Raw genomic sequence first — 23,429 nt, forward strand, 5'->3', positions numbered from 1 at the left:
CTCAATGCAATCCCTGAAAACAGGGCGCCTGTTCTATGGATCCTAACAACTTGAAACACACCGTGAGCAAGCATGCAGATGGTATTTCTTCCCAATACTCCCACACACTGGTGGGAGAAAAAGCTTCTTCTCTATCTTACTGTAACCAATGAAGACAACAGACCAGAAGATTGTAAGGCAAAAGTTATTTGCTGCATGGCATTGGTGGGAAAGCATTAGAAACCCTTTCACGAAATATCTTTTGTTGCTAGGGTAATACACGTGGCCATATTTTGAACACTGGCAATAGTTTTGCTTATTTACTGTGTACAGTACTGTAAATTTACTATGCAGCTTGTGTGTTTTAGCCTATGGTTCACAACGCATTAAATTATCAGTTCCTGTTTCTGAAACTCCTTGAGGACAATCAAATTCTAAGGAGCAGAAGGCTTTTCTCATAACTTAGGACACACTCTGCTTTCAACCATTTAATAAAACCATACTGGATTGGTACCATATTAGCTTTGGTGCCATATAAGGTCTCCCGGGCAGCATTCTGAAAAATGCATATTCCTGTGATTGCAATTTGTTTTAACTATTTTTAATTTCTCAATTTTAAATTGTTATAATGCCCCTCGCGATCTGCTAGTGTAAGGTGGGTAGTAATAATAATAAGACAAATAATTTATTGCTTTATTGCTGGCTGGTTTTTAAAAATGTGCTACTTCTGTGGCAGGGTAAGCTAGAGGCTTTCCCTGCTAGTCACCAGAATCATGTTTCTTGTCGTTCATTACTTGCGTACCCCTTTAAATATTGAACCAGACACATCAAAGTTTTATCAAAATAAGATTTAAATCTCATTGTTGACACTTGACAGATACTCTATATAATTTTCAATTTAGGAGGGGACAAGCTGGCAGAGGAATACTGCCCAATGTAGGGTGCAGACAATGGTTAAACAAGCTAGCTTTGTAAAATCCATGGTTTGAAGTTGACTTGCTTAGCAATTAACCATTTGCCTTTTATTACAACCAGGATTCTTTGCCTGCATGTAAAGCTAAGGCAAAGTGCTTTGAAACTCTTCCACTGAGCACCAATGGAAGAAGTGCAGAAACCCATAGCCCAACCGGGCAGGCGAGGGAAAGGGGGGAGTGCAACCTGGTGTATTCCTCAAGTTCACTGAGGCATATCTACATAGCAAACCATGGTGAAAACCACCCCAGCGAATGCACCCACAATGTAGAGCTGCTTCACCTTCCCTGCCAAAGGCATTTTGGCCTGTCCCTGGTGATAGTTCAGAAGTTCAGTTTGAAGTTTAAACCAATATCTGGTAGCCATCTGTCATATCAGCTGGCATGAATTAAGAGGCGCCCCAAGATATGCAAGTGCAGCAATAGCTGCTGGATATTTTGAAGAGCAATACAGATGGCCAAGACCCATCTGGTTTTACGATGGCTGATCTTGGCTTGAGATCCGTGGAACGCTTGCATCCTCTGCTCACCAAACTTACATAAGGGTTCAAACCAGACTACTATTGACGGAAGAAAAATGCATGAAGTGGATTATTATTTTTTTCAGACGATCTTCTAACCAATATCTAAGGATGGAGCACAGATTTTGCAGTTTCCCATAAAGCTTCTGCATCAACAAAAACTGGAACGTTCCTGGAGTTAATATAGGGTTGAACCAATGATGGGCTGTGAATGCGCTTCAGGGAAGCTTCCAGCATATTTAAATAAGTGATTATAAAAAGAAACATATCTGAATCTGTGTTACCTTTTTTTTTAAAAAAAGGATGTTTTTGAAAAATGGAATCAGACTAGATCTGGAAATGCTCTATTAAAACTTTATGGGAGTTAAAAAAATAAATCTTATACCTACAAAAAAAATGTCAAGTAAAGCTGTGCTCTTGTGGTGAAATATTGGGGAAAGGTAGCAGAAGAACATAAGAAAAGCCCAAAAGGTGATCTAAGTCCAGCATCCAGGTGCCCATAGAAAATCTGCAAGCAGGACCCAAATGCAACAGTATTCTTCCCACTTGCAGTTCCAAGTAACTGGTATAACACGAGGCATGGCACCTTATTGGAGGTAGAGCATAGCCATCATGGATTTTATCCTTTTTGAGGTGACCAGAACCATACACAGTATTTAAAGTGCTGTCACACCGTATCACGGCACTATGATACAGTGGGACCTTGGTTCTCAAACTTAATCCGTTCTGGAAGTCCATTCCAAAACCAAAGCATTCCAAAACCAAGGCACGCTCTCCCATAGAAAGTAATGCAATACGGATTAATCCACTCCAGACTTTTAAAAACAACCCCTAAAACAGCAATTTAACATGAATTTTACTATCTAACGAGACCATTGATCCATAAAATGAAAGCAATAAACAATGTACTGCAGTCACACAATCAATCAAGGTTCCAAGTTGTTTGAGAACCAAGGTGTTTGAGAACCAAGGTACCACTGTACTGGCAATTTTGTTTCCAACCCGTCCTAATATTCCCTGGAATTTTCCTTTTTCACAGCTGCCACACACTGACTAGACATCATCACTTGAGCTATCCACTACGTACCCAAGCTCTCACTCCTAATCCGTCATCACCATTTCACAACCCATTCACTTTCATGTGAAATTAGGAAGAAAATTGTCTCAGTGTACTTCTCCTTACACTTATTAAGTAATTTGCCATTTTATTACCAGTTCTCCCAACTTGGAGAGATCCTGTAGGGGCTCCTTTTTGTTTTAAGCATAAAATAGTTCAGAAACTTAATTGGATATAGTGGGGGAAAGAGAACATATGTCCCAATCACAATCCACTTCCATGGCAAATTTCAAATATTTGTCATTGTGTAATGCAGCAAGAACAAGTCACTGAATTTTTTTTTTAAAGTATGAAGCCCATTACATATTGCACATTACAAGCAAAACAAAAAAGTCCCAAATGTTGTTGTTGGATAGAAGTGTTGCATTACAAAATAAAAACCAAAAATAAAGTTTAAGAAGACTCAGTGAGTGTTCTCTGGATTATGGGCTACATACAAAGCATACACCAATGCTGTCAATGCAAAACTATAATACACATTGTCATAGTTTTGCACAGTGTATCTGTCACAGGTATTTTTAAAGTCATGTGTTTTGTACCTGCCTTGTTCTTGCAAGTCAGTATTAGATTTAACAACTAGGTACTCCTCAGATCCTCACAACAGCTAAACGCGTATTCAAAAGAAGACGTTCCAACTATGATCCATAGAGGAATTTGACTGCAATTATACCAGCTTTTTCCAAGTCATGAAGTACACTGAGAAATAGCTGTAACTACATTAAATGGCATCTCAAATGTGGATTTCAGTCCAACTCCACAAGGCCATTAGTAAAACAACAACCCCAAACTTGCATAATTATAAGCAAGATGGGTCTTTGAAATTTTATTTATGTATTTATTACATCAAATTTACAACCTTTCCTTCCTCCCCAAAGGGATGCCTCACAATAATAATAAAAATTGTATTGTGATCCACATTCACATTCTGATATTCAGCTGCCACACATTGTCAAATGTGATTATTTTTCTTTAAATGTTTGTTTATAACAGTTTAGGAAACAGTTTGGCTTCCAGCTTTTAACAGACAGCTTTTCTAGAAGTGTCTGTTAATGAGAAATGTGAATGCACATGACAGCTGAGTACAGATATGGATATGAATACACAAAATCTGTCAGGCAATCTGTAGCAAGTCCTTACAGAGTTAAGATTCACAAAAGGTTCATGAATGCTTTCAAACTGATTAAAGACTGGTAGCTTTGTCTATTTTCTTACACTGAATAGAAAGAAGGTAGATTTTCCTTTTTGTAAATTTATACTGCATAACACACACTAGGTTTGTCAATCACAACCATTATCTCCTCTTCCTCTAGCACTTTCTCTCAGGAATTAGTAAAATGTGGGATCTACTTGCAAGCAATGAGCTTAGGTTCAGCCTGCAAAAACTCCTTTTCAGGAAAACTAGACAAGTTTTTCATCAATTTGGGTTTAAGATTGTGGGGAAGAGATTGGAACCAAAATTAAGAGCACAATCCTAATCACGCCTTTTCAGAAGCAAGTCTTATTTAATGGGGCTTACTCCCAGGTAGGTAGAGCTAGGACTGCTGCCTAAGTCACCAGCTGCCACAAATGAGAAGGCACTGCAGGTGAATGAAAAAGCTGCTTCTGTAGATTGGCATCTTACCACCAGCCAGGCCCTGATTCCAGCTGCAGCTCCTTCTTCCCACTTCCTCTGGAACAAAGACCCTGAAAAACCTGAACTATTCCAGGGACCCACAACAGTGCCATGAACATTTCCCTAATATGTTGCATTCTTTTGTAGAGTTCCATTGTAAACAATACTGGCTCAAAAGCAGAGCTGGGCAAAAATGGCCTCTCAAAATTCTCCATCCTACTTGCAGGTGGAGAAATTAAGATTACCTTTCTCTGAATATTCTCAAGGGTTATTTTTCTGTTTCTTGGAGGTGCAGCCTCCCACTATCAACAACTGTATAAAATGCCTGACCACCATTTTGTAGCTCCCATAATGCCCCCAAGCTAGCATCATTCCAGGACACTGTTAGGCAGAAAGAAGAATGGTGGCAACCACAAAAAATGGTTGAGAATATTCCAAGAACATTCTACAAGATGGCTACCTTTTTCAGGGAGTGGGAAAAGTAAGTGATCAGAAATTATTTCAGGAAAAAACCCTTAAATAAATAAGTAAGTACCCATATGCACATTTAATTCGTTGCACGTAAGCAAATTGTGCAAATCGCACAACAGGACAGTATGTATTTGTTTACGGGAAGAACTACCCTAGGAGTTGTCCTTGGGTGTTATAGGCTACACCAGAGCCAATGTTTACCACAACAGAATTCATTATCATTTTGTGGTTTTTTTTTACTTGAACGGAGCATATAAACATTTCTTTAAGACTTCCCAGTCAGAAAGGGAAAGGTGTAGAGTACTTTTCTCCCAATGTATTCTCTCAGAGAGAATAGTATGCTAATAGGAACTCCCACCACCACAACCCACAAGCTCTACTGGGGAGATGAATTACCGTATTTTTCGCTCCATAGGACGCACTTTTCCCCCTCCAAAAATGAAGGGGAAATGTGTGTGCGTCCTATGGGGCGAATGCAGGCTTTCGCTGAAGCCTGGAGAGCGAGAGGCATCGGTGCGCACCGACCCCTCTCGCTCTCCAGGCTTCACGAAGCTATCCGCAAGCCTTGCGAGCCTGGCGGGAGTTCCCGCGGGCTCACAAGGCTTGCGGGCAGCAGCCTGCAGCCCCGGCGAGTGTCCGCAAGTCTTGCGCGCCCGGCAGGAGGTCCCGCTGAGCGCGCAAGGCTTGGGGCGGCAGCCTGTCGCCCGAAGCACGGGGAGCCCTCCGGAGGGCTCCCCGTGCTTTGGGCGAGTGTCTGCAAGCTTCACGCGCCCGGCTTGGGGAGGCAGCCTGCAGCCCGAAGCACGCGGAGCCCTCCGGAGGGTGCCCCGTGCTTCGGGCAGGTGTGCGCAAGGCTTGGGGCGGCAGCCGCGGCGGGGGGGGGGATAATTTTTTAAAAATTCATTCCCCCCAAAAAAACCCCCCGAGGTGCATCCTATGGGCCGGTGCACCCTATAGGACGAAAAATACGGTAACACCAATTCTGTTAACTAGTTTTGCAGTCTACAATGCTTGAAGCTTCATGAACTGACCAACTTTCATCCTTTTATTCTAAAATAAGAACTCATTCAAGTGACAATCCTACAATATCCATATAATGTAATGCCTCATCTAGCACATTATATGGTAGTTTTGTAACAAGGTTTCAGCTTTCATTCTCTCTTTTCTCATTTGTGTCCTGTAAATAACAATAAATGCGGTCAGATGCAACTGAAAGAGAAAACTAAAGAGCGGTGCACACACAGGGATTTCCTATCCCAAACTCATCATCTTTAGTTAATCTATGCCTGCACTCTCCTTTTTACTGAAAGCTTTACAAAAGTGACACTACACATTAAAAACCAGCTTTGAATCATTCTTAGACACTGCCTATTCTTCATTATGTTACTTAATAATCTCAAAATGTCAAGCTGGAGGAAAATGGGAGTTATTTCAAGTATCACTCCTTAAAATTCCTCAGGCTATTCCCTTTTACTTTCTGAAAAGAGAAGGGCTGGGTCTTGAGCCTTCTTGGAATTTATATCTTATTTGGCTTGCCCCCTCCCCAATGGGGCCTATGGAGATTAGCAATGGAAATGCTATCTGGATACTCTGAGAAGTCAACACAACTGAAAGCTGGTTCCAGCGCGGGGGAGAGACTTCAGATATCATCACATTTCAAACATCACTCTTTCATTTCGGTGAAGATATCAGCACGAAGATATCAGCACCATGCAACATATGGATGCAAAGCACTTTGCACGCACGCATGTGGCGTCGGTGGGAAGCTTTTTTTAGCATCGCTGCCCCCAACCCGTCGTGCGTGGCGTGGGTTACACGCGTGGGGCAAAGTTGGAAGCCAGGAGTGCAGGCCGCTGAGAAACAGCTGCACGAACACGAAAGACCCATTTGCAGGGGCCTCGGGGCTTCCCCGTGGACCTTTCGCTCTCATGCACCTTTAAGCACTTGTTAAAAAGGTCAAACAGCAGCCCTGCCTTTTTCTCCTCGACGGGCTTCGGAGGGGAGCTTCCAAGAACGCTGTCGAGGGGCAGAGTCCCCTCAAGGCAGGGAGGCGGCGAAGGAAGCCCGCTGACGTGGAAAAGCGGGGTGCCCCGTGGCCACCTGGACGCCCCCTCCCTTCCCCAACGCCCGGGACGGCACCTGAGAGAGTGAGGGGCAGGAAGGGTGACGCTCTCCTCCCCCCCCGGCGGGCTTTTGGGTGGGCGCCAAGCAAGAAAGGCGGGAAGGCTGCTCCTCTGGTCCCTCCCCTCCCGACGGGGCTCCCGCACGCACCTTTCTGCGCCGCCGCGTCCCGCCTGAGCAGCAGCAACAGGAGGAGGAGGAGGGAGGCCAGCGCCGGCCGGGTCCCCCGGGGGAGCGGGCGCCCCGGGCTGCTCACCATACCCCGCGTCTCGGGCGCAGCAGCCGGCAGTCCGAATGCATCCCGAGCCGCGCTGCTCTCGCCTTGCCGCCTCCTTCGCGCCTCCTCCCGGCTCGCGCGCCGTCCCCGCGCGGATCCGTCCAGCCTCCGGCCGCCGCCGCCGCCGCCGCCCCCTCCTCTTCCTCTCCTTCCCCCACCCACCAACCCGCACGGCGCGCTCCCACCGCCCCTGATGGGCGCAACCACTTCCGGGTCCGCTGCAGCCGCCCCTTCCCCGCCTCCGGCAGCCGAAAGTCCCCCAGCGGAGCCCGTCTGGCCGCTCCCCCCGCTCCCTGCCCACCTCCCGGAGTTGAGGCGCCCTCTTTCGTTGCTTCGCGGGGAGAAGGCGGGAAGGGGGGGAACGCGCGCGCGCAAACACAAACAGAGCAACAAAGAGTCCTCGGGGTACTCGGAGGCCAAGGGGCGCGTTGTGGCCAAAGGCCTTCGTGGACTCTGCCCGGGAGCCCCCTCGGTTGGGCGGGTGGCGTTAGAGCGAAGCTGAAATGCAAGGCGTGGGGAAAGGGGGGGCCAGGTCGTTCCCCACCGGGGAGGGGAGAACATCCTCCAAGTTAGTGGTAATTGACTCCAAGGTGATGGAAGGGCGCCCTTCACACGCGCTCAAAAACAGTTTCTGCTCAGGCGAGGTTCCCTGAGCGTGGAAATGGGCTTTGGGGCTGTCGGCATCCTTCAGGGGTCGAGATGCCAGCTGGCTAGCCCCCAGCTGGATCATGCCCTTCCAGCCGGGAGGATTCCCCCTCCCCCAAATCACCTAAATCAGCGACTCAGACTTCAAAAGCTTGAGCACACTATATTAGCAGAGCATACTGCGCAAACAGAACAGGCGTGAGGCATACTAACAGCTAAAGATTTATTAAGCATAAATCAGGACAAAGAAAACATGTTTCCCTTCTCAGAGAGACAGTGAAAAAGCAAAAGATATACACAAGGGGAAGTCCCCAACAGACTGTGCTGGAATATAAACGCATGCGACAAGCAACAGTTCCATGTCTGTAACTAAAGGTGGAATGGGAATTTCCAACAGGGGCTTCCTTGCAAATTGTGGTTCATGGCCTAGTATTGCATAGATTGACATTTCTTAAAAGTGTTATTGTGATCACTTGCTCTTTAGCTCAATTTTGCATGTTTTCTATATTTTACAATCCTCCAACCCTTTCTTTCAAGGTGTAGTCAATTTAATGGTGAGTACCTGCACCTATTTTTCTAGAAAAAAGGCGCGTGCGCACACTAACATATATTCTGCTTAACTTGAAAACAGACAAACCTGGATATATAATAATTGTGGAACACACTGCAGTCTCCTATCAACAAATTAATTAGAATATATTATTGCTGCAATGAAATAATTAGCCAAAGAACTGCTTCAGATTTTCACTCTCCTTCAATGGAAGCACCAACTTGGAGAATAATATTTGGATTTCCCTCAACAGCTGAATAAGGACTGTACATTCCTCATGCAATAAAACTGTTGTCCTGAAAGGCTCTAACTGTAGAGTCTAGTTCTGTTGCCGGGAAGACTTGTGCTACAATAAACTTCTTAGAGGCCATAGCTGTTCTTGTTTAAGAGACACTGCCGTTAGGGTTCTTATGGGCAGCTGGTATATGTTGCAACATATAGTTAACATGAACAATCTATTTGGTTTAAAGCAAATACATACTATATAAAGTAGCTATGAAACACAAAACCAAAAATATTTAAAAAGCAGTTGGAAGCTTCTGAACAAAATTTAGCTTTTGCATTTGTCTTGAGTGCGTGGAAGTTCCACATGCAGGAATTTCTCTTTTAAGTGCTCAGGTCAACATGAGATAACCATAATAGTTTATTTGATCTGTTTTTATATGGCAAATTTATTTGATCTCCATGTGACTGACACAATTTTAAACAATTTATCTATTCCTTCCTTCCTGTCTGTACATATATATATCTAAAGATGTCTTTCTTCCCCAAGCAAGTATTTAGTTGGATTGGATTAACAACACAATTTCTTCTCACCTATTTAGTGAAGCTTTTTGTGTGTGTTTGTTTTAAGCACGCCCCACTTTTTCCATTTGTGGGCTAAATCTGATATTCTCAAGCTCTTTTCCCGGCAGACACTATATATGATACAGTCTAGAAAAATAAACAAGAAATGGTATAGCCGAAGGTATAGCTAATGTGGTACCATCTGAATGTTCCAGACTGCAGCTTCCATCACCTCTGATCATTGCCCATGTTGGCTGGGATCTGGAAGATACCTCTGACATAGTGGTTCAGAGTACAAGCTATGGGGCTGGATGTCCCCAATTCAAATTTCAGCTCAACTATAAACTCACTGCTAAGTGTCAACTCCACATCTGTAGTTTGGAGATTACACAACTGGCTACCCTTACATGGTGCCAAATACACATTAAATTTAAAACCTATAATTTCAATTTATTGGACCCACTTTGGTCACAGAGATCCTCTTCTATAACCTAAAACAATGTGCGCCTGTAAAGAATCTCGTCTGCGTTTAGTGTGTTCAAAACACAGACAAAAAGGTGATACATGTCATAAATTGCAAAAAGTAAGGAATATTTTATGAACAGTAGATACATGCCAAATAAAAGAATCATGCTCCGTATTGTAGGGAGATTCAATTCTATTCCTCTCTAAATACCAATTTTTAATCTGATTTGTGAGAGGATTACTTTCCCAGTCTCAGATATGGTAAGTAGTTAACTCTGAACATGAAACAAATCAGTTAATTGATCCTCTTTATGAAAAGTATGCATGTTCATCTGCATTCTAGCTTAGCTCCATACTATCTAACAATATACCCCCAGAGCAACCTACTAAAAGCATCCCTCTTGCTGGTAGGAGCCAGGAGAGATACATGCTAAAGTCCTTGCTAGTTTTGACATTGTGAAAATTCCCTGTGGCAACTTGTTCCATTATCCTAGCTGCGGCTATTTTCTCCTGGTCTGTTTCACAATCCTGTGACAAAAGACACTAAGACTTAACACTTGGCCTTGGCAAATCAAAAGAAGAGTGAGTGATCACAGATTTGCAAGTGTCTGTAGCAGTCTTTAAAAGGCAGCCTTTTAAAGGCAGGGAGCAGAGGCAGATTTAGGGGGACATGGCTAATTGCACTGGGCACAGAGCCTTTAGAGGCGCCGCAACGATGATGTAAAATAGAAGTCAAGAGGTGGGGGTGCTGAATTTTGGCGTCACACAGGGCAACACTTAAATTTAAGCCCACAAAGGTGTCATCCCACATCAGTAGGCTGGCAATAGCAAGCTGGCACAATGCTTCCTGACCTTAGTCACACTTGGAAATGTGTCTATATAATAATGTAGGAGCTTGTTCAAAGAACAAATCACATAGCCCAGGGGTCTTCAAACTTTTTAAATGGGGCCAGTTCACTGTCCCTCAGACACTGTTGCGGGCCGGACTAAAGAGGTGCCAGAAACATGCTCTTTTTCATGTACTGTATTCTTTAAAAAACAAACTAACCACTGTTTCAAAATAATAGCCAGAACAGACACACAACAGGTGCTATCAGTGATAATATAAATTACCTATACCACACCTTTATACTTCATTTCCTTTGGGTTATTTTTGATGTTATTGTTCCTCATGCATATGACTTTCTTTGCATTGAAGTTTATTTTCAAACTTGGGGAGGTTTGGCTGGAGAGCTTTATTTTAAAGATTAACCCACCACTATTCACACAGAGATTCCCTTGTACAAAAATCTGTTGTGATTCAGACCTCTCTTCTTGCTAATTCTATTTGCATATGTTGCCTGTGTTTTCGGTGCTTCCCTAGCTTTTAAGGTTGCCAGGGCTGCTGCATGGGACCCATGTGCGTGTTAAGGAAGCAACCGGCCGGCGAGGTGCTGCTCTGGCGAGAACAGCTCTGGTCTGAGGGGAAGGGAGGAGGGTAAGGGCTGGTGTGGAAGGGGTTCCTTTGCTGCCGTCCCACCCTCCAGCGGCTTCAAGGGGCAGCGAGCCATTATCAAGCAGCCGGCGTCGGTGGTAGCAACCCTGTTACCAGGGCTTTGTTACACGCACACACTTTTATCTCAGGGCTCTTCCCGCCCAGCCACTTCCGAGCCTCGGGCCTTGCGGGTGGGCTGGGTTCAGGCCCCTGGCAGACTGGATCTGGCCCGCAGACCATAGTTTGAGGACCCCTGACCAAGCAGCTATGTGCTAAGAAATATCCTTCCCCTCATCTTTCAGTTGTGATGCTACCTAACTTTAGCTGAGCTTTTGTGATATGGGTGCATATCTTCTGTGTCAGCTATGGGCATGGTTACTAATCCTGTATGGAAGCATTGCTTCTCTATATGGGTCTCCTTTACTGCATCAAAGCAAATGCGATCTGCATTGTGACAATTTATATTTCAGATGAGTAATTAAAGACCTTTCTAGCAACAGTAAGAATGCTTGGGCAATGGATGAAATGTCTTATAAAAGTTGCAAAAAGTCTTTTATCTCTGGATGTTTGAAGAAAGGGTCGGTTTCATCGGAGGTAGAGTTTTCCATCTTACTGTATTGTCTCTGTTTCTCCTACCTCTTAATTCTTCTACACCTCAGTTGGGCTACTTCAAAGCAGATTAGGTCTTGCATCATCTACCAAGAAGGGATTCTTTCTGCATTAAGCATTTTATTGTGCTCCATATTTTGCATTATTATCTCTTCCTTGTACATAAAGCTTTCAGTTTTTCACAGGAATTTCATATCCTGTACTGCCAGATTGCACACAAGGAATCTCTGTCTATCTGACTTTCTCTCCCATTTCTTTTATTAAGCAGTATATTATTGCCTTTGCTGACAGCTCAGAATTTAGTTCAAGACTCTCAGCTATTTGAAAATGGAAATGAATCATATACATGGGCAAAATGGCGCTCACTGTATTAGCAATAAACGTGGCCACATTTAAACCATGCATCTTCCGCAAAGCTTCCCCTTCATAGACCGCAAAACATTAGTTTACCTAGTTTTGACCACAGTCTGCTACAGTACTGTGAAAACTGCTTCCATTATATTAATGGGAGGGCAAAGCATAACTATTAATGGTTTAACAACATGATCAGAAGCAGGAGAATTCATTCACAACAAAATCATAACCATTGCATCTGTAAACTGCCTTGCTTCATCTCTAAGCATTTCCTTAGGTATGAATGCTTACTCCAAATATTATGCAGGATTTATTGACCACCTCCAGTGTATTAGGTTCTATATAGAGTGAGCAGATTTCATGTTTGATTTGCTATGGTTAGAACTCCAAGATTCATTCATCAGAACCAAGTGCACAGTGGGAGAGTGGAATCAGTCACGTACTGAACTCAAAACACTGTATATAGAAACACACAGCTACATGTGAGAACCATAGATTGGAGTTTCTAAAACAAAACTTTCAAAGTGGAGAGTACAGCTGCACAAAGACCTGTTCAAAGGCAGCCAGTGAATACCCATATTTTACAGGTTAGGAACTCTGAGGCTAAGGAATAAGTGATTATTTGTTTCTTTGTTTGAATTTGTTGCCTGCCCTTCATTGCAAATTCCCTGAGCAGTGTGCATACAATGTATTTTTTAAAAAAAAATCAAATACCAGTATTAAAACACCCTAATTAAAACCACACAGAAATTTGTATAGTGCAAAGGGCATGGGTGGGAGGAGGTAAGGTGTGGAACAACCTATTCTAAAATTTGCTCCCTAAAGCTTGGGCGAACAGATCACTGTATATAGCACAAGAAGAACAGCACTATTTCTCCGCTTGTGATTCCCAGCAACCGGTGTTCAGAGGCTTCTGAGGGCCTGCCCAAGACTTTTTGGCAACTGAGGCAGATCCCAAAATGGCATCCTCACTCCCAACCAGGAAAGAAGAGATGAGGGAGTGTCTGCATCAGAAATAAGGGGGTGGGAGAAAGATTGAAATCAGAAATAAGGGGGTGGGAGAAAGATCTGCCACTCCGGTGAATTCTGCCACCTGAGGCAGTTGCCACACATTGCCTCATGGATGGGCCAACCCTGCTGCTTCCAATACTGGAAGTAGTACCCAGTCATCATGGCTAGTGGCCATCAATTGCCTTATCCTCCATGAATTTGTCTAAACTCCTAGGAGTATGAAGCATGATGGGTAGACATTCTCCCTTCTTGCCCATGACCCTTTCACAGGGGCTGGGGCTATGCGTGGAGGTCACTGAATTTGAGAACCCGTGTTGCTTCAGTTCTGAGCAGCTGCTGTACAAGAATGTCATAGAGGCCTTTACCATGCAGCATTCCACATTACACCAACGTTTGAAAAAACAAAACAAAACCCAAGATGCTTGAAAATGACTTATTGTGAGCTGTTTGTAAATGATAAGTAAATCTGGGGCCAAGGAACAGTAGCATTCACCAAGCTGTTGTCTGGTTGTTGTTTTTTTTATAGTTCAGTATTTCATACATATGCTTGGTCCTGAGCAACCGTTAACAAGGTCAGCTGCCTTGAGAATTTAGTTTGGGATCATTTTGTTTCCAAACAGTATCAGAGTTAGGAACAGCAAGCAGGCACAAACAGTCCCACTAGAAGCTGTGAGGAAACATCTGGTGATATGATCTGTTTCAAGGCTCTGAGAGGAGCATAATGTGCTGTGCTAAAATGTATTTATTCTATTTGTGTACCACCAAATTGCACAGAAAGCAGGTCACCAGGTCTCCCCTTTTTTATGAACTTGTTCTGAGAGGTTTTAGGTGTTTTCATTAAAACCCATATCCCAGGGGACCTCAAGTGTGTGTGTGTAAAAACGAGTGTGTTTGCAGGCATTTTCTTTATATGTGTATTATTTTTATTTCTTTATCTGTTGCATTTACACCCCACCTTTTTCCTTCATGTTGCTCAAGGTGACATACATGGTACCCTCACCACCCACACTCAATTCCCACAACAATCCTGTGAGGTAGGTTAGGCTGAGCAATTGTAACTTCCCCAAGATCACCCAGTGAAATTTCTGGCCAATTGGGGATTTGAACCCTGGTCTCTCAGGCTCTAGTCCAACACTCTAACCACTACACCACACTGGAAGCTGCCTTGGTCCATCCAGCTCAGTACTGTCTACACAGGCTTGACAGTGGCTCCCAAGAATTTCAGACATGGTTCTCTTGTAGCCCTACTTGGGCAAGCTGGGGATTGAACCCGAGGCCTTCTTGATGAAAAACCGATGCTCTGCCACTGAGCTGGGACCCTTCCCAAATTTGGAAAACATTATTTACTACATTCAGGAGCATTTCGACAGCTGGTTGTTTTTAGTACTGGTTATTTCCACATACAATATGGTCTGAAGCTCGACATGAAAAAACCTAAGATCATGGCCACTAAGCCCATCACCTCCTGGCAAATAGAAGGGGAAGAAATGGAGGCAGTGAGAGATTTTACTTTCTTGGGCTCCATGATCACTGCAGATGGTGACAGCAGCCACGAAATTAAAAGACGCCGTCTTCTTGGGAGAAAAGCAATGACAAACCTAGACAGCATCTGAAAACGCAGAGGCATGACCTTACCAACAAAGGTCCGTATAGTTAAAGCTATGGTTTTCCCAGTAGTGATGTATGGAAGTGAGAGCTGGACCATAAAGAAGGCTGATCGCCGAAGAATTGATGCTTTTGAATTACGGTGCTGGAGGAGACTCTTGAGAGTCCCATGGACTGCAAGAATATCAAACCTCTCCATTCTGAAGGAAATCAGCCCTGAGTGCTCACTGGAAGGACAGATCGTGAAGCTGAGGCTGCAATAATTTGGCCACCTCATGAGAAGAGAAGACTCCCTGGAAAAGACCCTGATGTTGGGAAAGATGGAGGGCACAAGGAGAAGGGGACGACAGAGGATGAGATGGTTGGACAGTGTTCTTGAAGCCACCGGCATGAGTTTGACCAAACTGCGGGAGGCAGTGGAAGACAGGAGTGCCTGGCGTGCTCTGGTCCATGGGGTCACGAAGAGTCAGACATGACTAAACAACAAAATTTCCACATACATCACAGGTTGGAATCCCAGTCAATGTGAGCTCCCTGTGCATACCTTTTACACCAGATACAGGGAACCTGTGGCCCTCCATATGTTGTTTGACTCCAACTTCCATCAGCCACAGCTAGCATGACCAGTGGACAGGCATGATGGGAACTGTAGTCCAACAACATTTGGAGGACCACAAATTCCCCATTCCAATTTACATCATTTTTTGTCCTAATCAGCATGCAGGGTCATCTGGACCAAAAGAAGCTCGCCATCTAGCCAGCGTCATGGGTAATGGCCATTGATAGCCTTACCCAGAGGATAGACTTATTCTCTTTTAAAGCCTTCAGCATCAAGCCCAGTTTCGAGGTTTTATCTTGCATCAGGGCACAACTGTCTCACTTCTTTATTCAAGGATGGCTTACTTGAGATGTTCAGTTCCATTGGGGTTTCTGCATGAGATGGTTTAGGGAAAGTGTACAAGACAGACTAGGAATTTTCTCCAAGCAGGCTTGAATAGCAATTTTAAAAATTCATTAATCCAAATATATGTACAGCTTATGATATGATAATACCAGTAACTACCACTACTACTAACATTAGTCTGTGATAAATACAATTTTGTCTGCATTTGGCAGTTTATTGTGAAACACTGAGCAGTACAGGAAGCTGCTATCAAACCTATTTGCGTGAAGGTGAGGGACCTGTGGTCCTCCAGATATTGTTGGACTCCATTTCCCATCAGCCCCAGGCAGCATGCCAGTGGTCAGGGATAAAAGGAGTTGTAGTCCAGTAACATCTGGAGAGCCACAGATTCCTTATCTAGAGGGTTAAAGGTTCTCCATTCATGTTTTAGGATGAATAGCAAATATCCTTTTGTCATGTTTCATGACAAAATTCATTCCAGTCCATTACTGGCGAGAAACTCCTCCACTAAATTTGAAAGTTTAATGGCTGAAATGAACAAAAGATGGAAAGATGCAAAACGATGAATATCTGAGCACTCAGTGATCTATACCACATTGCTACAATATGCCTTGGTTTTGGGTTGGTCACTTTATCTTTAATAAGTGAAAGATAATAAGAAGAGATCCATCAAACTATGCCACGTTGACTTGGGGAAGTAGGCAAGAAAATTTCCAGACCAGGAAAGTAAAACCCCTTTAAATCTGCGGTAGACATTGACGTTCATTATACACACAACCTTCATAAATGGTACAGGAGAACAGTTGTTCCAGACTGTCAGCTTCTCTACAGAATAACAGACATCTTGAGAACTTGTCAACTCATGTCAGATGGCTTTTAGATAACACCAAAATACCAACACCCCTGCCCATTGGGTTTGCAGATGTTGAGGACTGAGATTAATTTTGAAGAGGAAGAGTCAGGAGGAAATGTGATAAGATCTCTGGGAAGAAATAACTGAGTATAGCTTGGGTTTAGGATGAGTTCACCATGGCCACTGAACTGCAATTCGGTGGCTGACTCAAATATTTCCCATATTTCAGAACCTCACATTTCATACTGAAAGGCTTCCAACATTCCATCCACAAACAAATCTATAGGCCAGAGTCCTTGTGTGATGATAAAGATCAGAGCTATGTTTCTGACTCTGACAGACCCAAGCAACTACTTGTTAATATCTTGCCTCTTCCTGTTGTACAGGAAAATATCTTCATTAAGCAAGAAGCACCATAAGTGGTGAGGAATAGATGCATGGTCACCATCAGGAAATGGTAACAACTTGCTTTCGTTTGCAGTTTCATGACCAGCAGAGCCCATTTTTTGCATTCGGCATATCTACCCCGTGTCCTTCGTGTGGAAAGCACCACTGCTACCCTTTTCCCACGGATAGGGGGGCAGGGAATGAATATTGTTTAACCAGTTTCCAAAGGATGCAACGTGGGGTATTGGAATATATAGTCCTACTTTGGGGCATGGTTTTTCACTGCTTGGTTAACTGAGTGGGGTGCTTTGTCTTTGCAGTCCCAGATGTTGCACTGGCCTTGCGGTTCATGTTGGGTTCATGTGTCTGGGATCCTGAACTGGGATCCCATGAGAGTATGTGATGTTCTCTTAAGCCCTGCCTGCTGTCTCTTTGTGCAAAATACTTCCTTTTCGTACCAAGTGGCCTTTCACCAAAGTTCTCCGTTGTGTGCTCTAGGTCAGTGTTTCCCAACCGGTGTTCCGCGGCACACTAGTGTGCCGCGAGACGTTGCCTGGTGTGCCGTGGGAGGGAGGCGGGCGAGTCGGGCGGCGAGAGGCGGGGCGGCGGCGGCGAGGATCCGCGTCGAGCCGGGGGCGGCTCCGCGGTGGTGGTGCCGAGGTTTCTCTCTCCATTCTCCCCTCACACACACACACAGGAAATAACACAGGATCAGCTGACAGGACCCGGCCAATGGGGCGGCGGCGGGGCAGTGCACACAAAAGGGAGGAGCGTGAGACGGCAGCGGCGCAGGGCGGGAGGGCGGCGCATTGCGCGTGCTCAAACCCGCCCTCCGAGGCGCAGAGGGGAGCTGGGCAAGCGCCTTCTTCAACCACGCGCTCGTTTAAAGAGGCAGCGCCCGGGCGGAACAGAACTCTGTGCCTCTCGCCTAGGGATGAAGGCAGGCACCGGCTTAAGCCAGTAGTAGCCTAATAATGCATTAACTTCCGTGGGACTTCCAAGTAAACACAGTAGCCCAGCGCCTCCCTCCCCAAAAGGAGGGGGAATTACAGCAGCGCAGGCGACTCCTGCGTCTCCCCAATATTTAAGGCTGCCATCCCTCGTGCACACTTACGCGGGAGCAAAACCCCGTGAACAAACTAGGGCTTACTCCAGAGTAAATATGGGTAGGATCTGGCTGCAGTTATACAAGAAGAAGCAATTGATAACGTTTTCGCGCCTTCGGGATTGCCTTCACGCCTTCCTCCTCCCGGGTCCTTGAGAGCGCGGGAAGCGGCAGCGCGAGACCGGCGTTGAGCCTGGTAGGTATTGCGCTTGCCAAGGCAGTCATTTGGGAAATGAAAACTTGCAAAGCAAGCAACCAGTTCAATCTGAAGTACGTGTATGCTTAATATCCTGTATCTGAAACCTGTTCTGCCCCCTCCCCCACACTTGGTGCCATTTTCATCTACACATGCAGCAGAGTAAGTTGACCCAGAATAGTACCAATTCAGATGGCAGATGGGAGAATGACAGTGCTGAATGGTTTCCCATGTAGAACAGTCCCTGCAAATAAAAACCTAGCATATTTGGAAGAGGGATGCTAGCCTAACCATTACCTTCTATGCTGTTACTATTTTTTTATTTTTTTTTACATAAGTAAAAAGTGACCTTTCCCCATCTGGCATGGTGGTGTGCCTCGAGATTTTTTTCATGAAACAAGTGTGCCTTTGCCCAAAAAAGGTTGGGAAACACTGCTCTAGGTGTAAAAACAAAGTGGTATGGCCCTATTACAAGCACCCTACTGTCTGAGACATGGATGGGTGGGGTTTTATCTACGTGGTGTGCTGTTATTGGCTAGAGCTGGCTGCAGTCCTTGTCTCCACTGCAGCACTGGAGGTGGAGCAGAAGAAGCGGCGGCAGTGATTTTAGACTCTCCGTTGAGTGTTTTAATGTATAGCACGTCTTTTGTTGGTGAAACATTTGACTGTAGGGGCAGTTGGGCCAATCTTTGAATGAGCATAGGATTCTGAGTTCCGCTAATCTCGCATCATACACCCACGCCACCTATTTTTGTCACATGCAACAGGGTTGTGGTTATGCTAGCAGAATGTTATACTGGCACAAGTGTGGCATGCTGGCATGGAGCACTGAAGCTGTCTTTGGGCTCCACTGGGACAAGGGTATTTGATCAGCATTCTGCTATCATCCAGATAGCATTAATTGAGACTGAAACGGAATTTCAACCAACCAATCATGTGCCAGAGCATGTACGAAGCCAAAGACATCAACTTCTGTTTGGTCAAACCATATAATTAGATTTCATTGAATCAGACAGAACATGAGTTCCATAGATGCATTTGAACTGATGGCGAAATCTTTATAATAAAACAATTCTTCCAAGCTTCCATCCTGCGCTTGTGAGAAAGCCATCTCAAAAGACGAGCCTCACTAAAGCATGTAAATAACATCAACCAGATCAGCCGAGAAATATTGTTGTGCTTGATTTCTGAGAACACAATCTGTTAGCGATCTCGGATTTCACCAGCAACGTGGTGATTAAATTAATGTTTCTCTTAGCAACGCTTCATACTGTACTGAGAGATAACTGACCTCAGCATGAAGCCATGCACAAAATATTAACAACATTTTTCTCTTTAAAAGTTTTTATATAAATAAGGTTTCTCAAGCAACCAACGGCATGGGATTCAACGGAGATGAAAAGAAAAAGATTGATGCAACATCAATGTGCTGAATGTAATTCTGCATATTGTATATAAATGTGAAGAAGGAGTACATAGGGATATAACAATACTAGAAGAGCCAGCTGGATCAGGAGAATGGTTCACATAGTTCAGCAACCTGTTCTCACAGTGGCTGGTGGTAAACCCTCAAGGAGGACCAGAAGAACACTCTGCTCTTCTGGTGGTTTCCAGCAAAAGCATAGAACATACCACCAAAGAGAAGGCACCAGTATCACACAATATGTGATATTTCATAGATGTGAGAAGATCTTTGGGAAGAAACAACTGAGCGTGGTTGGGGTATAGGATGAGTTCACCATGGCCATTGAGCCGGAATTTGGTGGCTGACTCAAATATTTCCCGTATTTCAGAACCTGACATTTCAGTATTGAAAGGCTTCCAACATTCCATCCACAAACAAATCTATAGGCCAGAGTCCTTGTGTTATGGTAAAGATCAGAGCTAAATATCTGACTCTGAGAGACCCAACTACTTGTTCATATCTTGCCACTTCCTGCTGTACAGGAAAATATCTTCATAAAGCACCATAACTGGTGAGGAATACAGTGGTACCTCTGGTTGCGAATGGGATCCGTTCTGGAGGCTCGTTCACAACATGAAAAGCCCGCAACCTGAAGCGCCGTATCTGCATAGGTGCACAGCGTGATTTGGTCTTCTGCGCATGCGCGAGCAGCGAAACCCAGAAGTAACCCTTTCCGGTACTTCCGGGTCGCCGTGGGACCGCAACCTGAAAAAACGTATCATGAAGCAAACGTAACATGAGGTATGAATGTAGTTGCATTGTCATCATCAGGACATGGTAACAACTTGCTTTCATTTGCAGTTTCACTTTTGCAGAGTCCACTTTTTACATGCTGTAAAGCTGCCCTGTGTCCCCCATGTGGGAATCACCACTGTTACCCTTTGCCCAGGGACAGAGTGCCATCAGCATGGTACAATATCCTAGCTTATTAAAATCAATGTGGTCAGTAGGACTTCTGCAGGGAGATGACATAGCTCAGTGGCAGGCTCAATCCCTGGCATTTCCAGGTAAGGCTTGGTAACCTTGAAAGCTGCTGCAAGTGCAGGTGCCACAGAACAAAATGTGGACATAAATACATGCCCTGCAAAATGCCCAGATTAAATTTACGCCCTGCACCAGGTATTCCATAATGTTAATGTCCGTTCCCACACCCAATAAGGTCTCTGCAGTGTACGTTCTCTGGGAATCTTCTCGGTGCATTAGAAGTGACAGTAAATTGAGCAAGTAACAAAAGCCTTGTATCTGGAACCCCACAATAAGGAGTTGACTCTGATTTAGACATTTGGCAGGAACTGAAAGAACAGGCCCCAGATTCTATTTTTATTTTGGAATCCAAGAATACCAATAAGAAAAATCCAGTGTTAACATTTATATACTTTTTATTAACACCCACATCTAAATTCTAATCCATCATTTGATTAGTAAGGCCTAGATTTGCAGTAGGCCTATCAGAGCCATGGAAAAAAGCCCTTTGCCAGTTAATCCAACCAGGATCTATCATTGTTATTATTTTCTTCTATTGGGAGCTTTGCTGCGTCAATCAACACTGTGAACCACAATCTGCTTTTTAATAATAACAACAATATCTTTACTTTGGAAGCAGCTCCTTCTGTCTTCACACACATAACCTGAAAGGCTTACAGGAAACACAGCTCTCCCAGACCTACTCCCAATCCAGGCCAGGTTGATTTCATGCGATGAAAAGGTGCAAAGTTCAAGCCCACTCATCTGCGGATGAGATCACCCTTGTCGGATTCCTTACAGCTGATTGTAATATAAACCAATGTCTCCCATGTGAGGCGCTCTTGACAGTTAGAAGCAATGATGTCATTTTGGTTGGCCACTCAGAGACAGGCAGCAAGGGATTAACACAGAAACTTTTCTCCTGATTTTCCTGTAACCTTCAATTTCCTCTGGTGGAAGATTTTTTTAAAAAAAATAATTGCTGTAAGTAGTTCAGGGAATAAGCCCTGTTTTAACATGAGGTTTATGAAAAAGGATATGAAGCAAATTGTAAATTGACATTTGATGTCTGTCTGACAGTAGTCGTATTGATTATATGCATTCATTTTTTGCTGCTAATGAAGGGGGGGGGAGACTCCTGATATTTATTCCCCAGGTTCCTGCCATTTTCGTAGACAGCGGTGTTATGTATTTCAAGTTCTCACATCCAGGAGGTGGGGAAATCTGCCCTGGACAGAGTTGCACTCCCCTGGAAGGTCTGCAACTTGGGGCTATAGGTAAGGACACATGGATGGTTAACTCCAGTCAAAGGTGACTCTGGGGTTGTGGCACTCATCTCGCTTTCAGGCTGAGGGAGCCGGCGTTTGTCCGCAGACAGTTTTCCGGGTCATGTGGACAGCATGACTAAACCGCTACTGGCACATGGAGGACCGTGATGAGTGCCATAGTGCATGGAAACACCATTTACCTTCCCACCACAGTGGTACCTATTTATCTACTTGCACTGGCATGCTTTTCTTTTTTCTTTTTTTCTTTTTTTAAAAAGTGATATTTATTGAAAGTTTTTGAAATTACAAAGAAAAAACAAAGGAAAAAAGAAAAAGGAAAAAACAAAGAAAAAACAAACCACACCAAACAATACAAATTCAAAAAACAAAAATACACCGCAAACAGGCAAAAAAAATCCATCATTCTCAAATCCTCAACTCTCATTACCTTCTTTCTTTGACCTCCTCCTCCTCCCTTTTTTGTATCCTGGTTAATAATTATCGCAGCAAATCCTTTCCATATTTCATAGTATTCTGTCATTACATTACCTTAATCTATTTTCATCTTATCTTATAAAAAACCTTAAAGCTTAAAACTTAAATCTTATTTTTACCAACTTCTCATAACCATAATATTCTTACCTAATTCATTAAACATTTAACATTCTGTCATTACATTACCTTAATCTATTTTCATCTTATCTTATAGAAAACCTTAAAACTTAAAACTTAAATCTTATTTTTACCAACTTCTCATAACCATAATATTCTTGCCTAATTCATTGAACATTTTTGCTAGAGCCAAGTAATTACGTTCCAACATTTTTCTAACATTCATCAATTTTATAAACCAATCCTAATAAAAAAAGAGATAAAAACAATCCAATCGTCATCCAGCGTCCCTTCCTCCTGGTCCCGGGTTTTGTCAGTCCTTTTTATTCATTGGTCTAGCACATTAACCTGATAACCTTATATCCGAGGCCCTTAAGTCTATTCCATGTCCCTTCCGCGGCTCTTCTTCATATTCTCCTTTGACTCGTGGGAACTCCAGCTTAGTAATGTTTTTGACCCTTTTCAACAGATCAGCCCCTTTTCCAAAGTCCAGACTAAACGCCATGTAGTATTTAAGAAATTTAAGATGATGTTTCAGAATCCCTCCAAAATTGAGAGCCCCCACAGCTCCAAGCATCTCACGGCCCATTGCCAGACTCAGAAAGTCCAAACATCCCTGCATAGGGGGGTCTATCCAACCCCCCATTTCCAAAGCAATCCAAACTTTATCTTTCCAAATCTGGCTTTTTCCAAGTTCATTTGTCAAGTTCAAAAGCTCTTGTTCCTGCAAGGCCGCAGCTCCCTCCATCTCTGGCGCCCAAGATTCAGCAACATCCTCTTCTCTCATCTGCTCTGTCAGGACACACTCCTGATCTAATTCCTGGGTGGGCTCCACATAGTTTCACACTGCCTGTTCAAAAATTCTGGCCGCATTAGTCATCAGATCCATCTTCTCACTTAACTGTTCCAGTAGGGCACTTGTTTTGCAGAGAGCACACAACAGAGCCTCTGAATACATTGTCCTACAAGGTCGCAAGTCCATTCCCACGATTGTAATCTGAGACAGCTGCAAGCTCCCTGGAATTAGTTACAGTTTCACAGTCTCCCTCTAGGGGGAGAAATTCTATTTGTTCTTGCAACAAAGTATCCTTTTGAGATATTTTGTCAA

General features: G+C 44.0%; 1 protein-coding gene across 3 annotated transcripts in view; it reads right to left on the reverse strand.

Moving 5' to 3' along the window:
• Positions 1–7,191, reverse strand: part of DCBLD2 (discoidin, CUB and LCCL domain containing 2) — a 33,742-nt gene extending 26,551 nt beyond the window's left edge. For 2 of the 3 annotated variants that reach the window (XR_014009409.1, XM_081198983.1), the window contains exon 1: positions 6,943–7,190. Coding sequence is in view for 2 of the 3 variants with exons in the window: in XM_081198983.1 (XP_081055109.1) it covers positions 6,943–7,051 (109 nt within the window). In the remaining variant the exon portion in view is untranslated. Of the gene's footprint in view, positions 1–6,942 lie in introns of all 3 variants that reach the window. The other variant, XM_081198985.1, reaches the window with a different exon arrangement.
• Positions 7,192–23,429: the final 16,238 nt, after the last annotated feature.

This window comes from Podarcis bocagei, assembly GCF_964188305.1.
Source record: "Podarcis bocagei genome assembly, chromosome: 6".
In the NCBI taxonomy this organism is placed as follows: domain Eukaryota; kingdom Metazoa; phylum Chordata; class Lepidosauria; order Squamata; family Lacertidae; genus Podarcis; species Podarcis bocagei.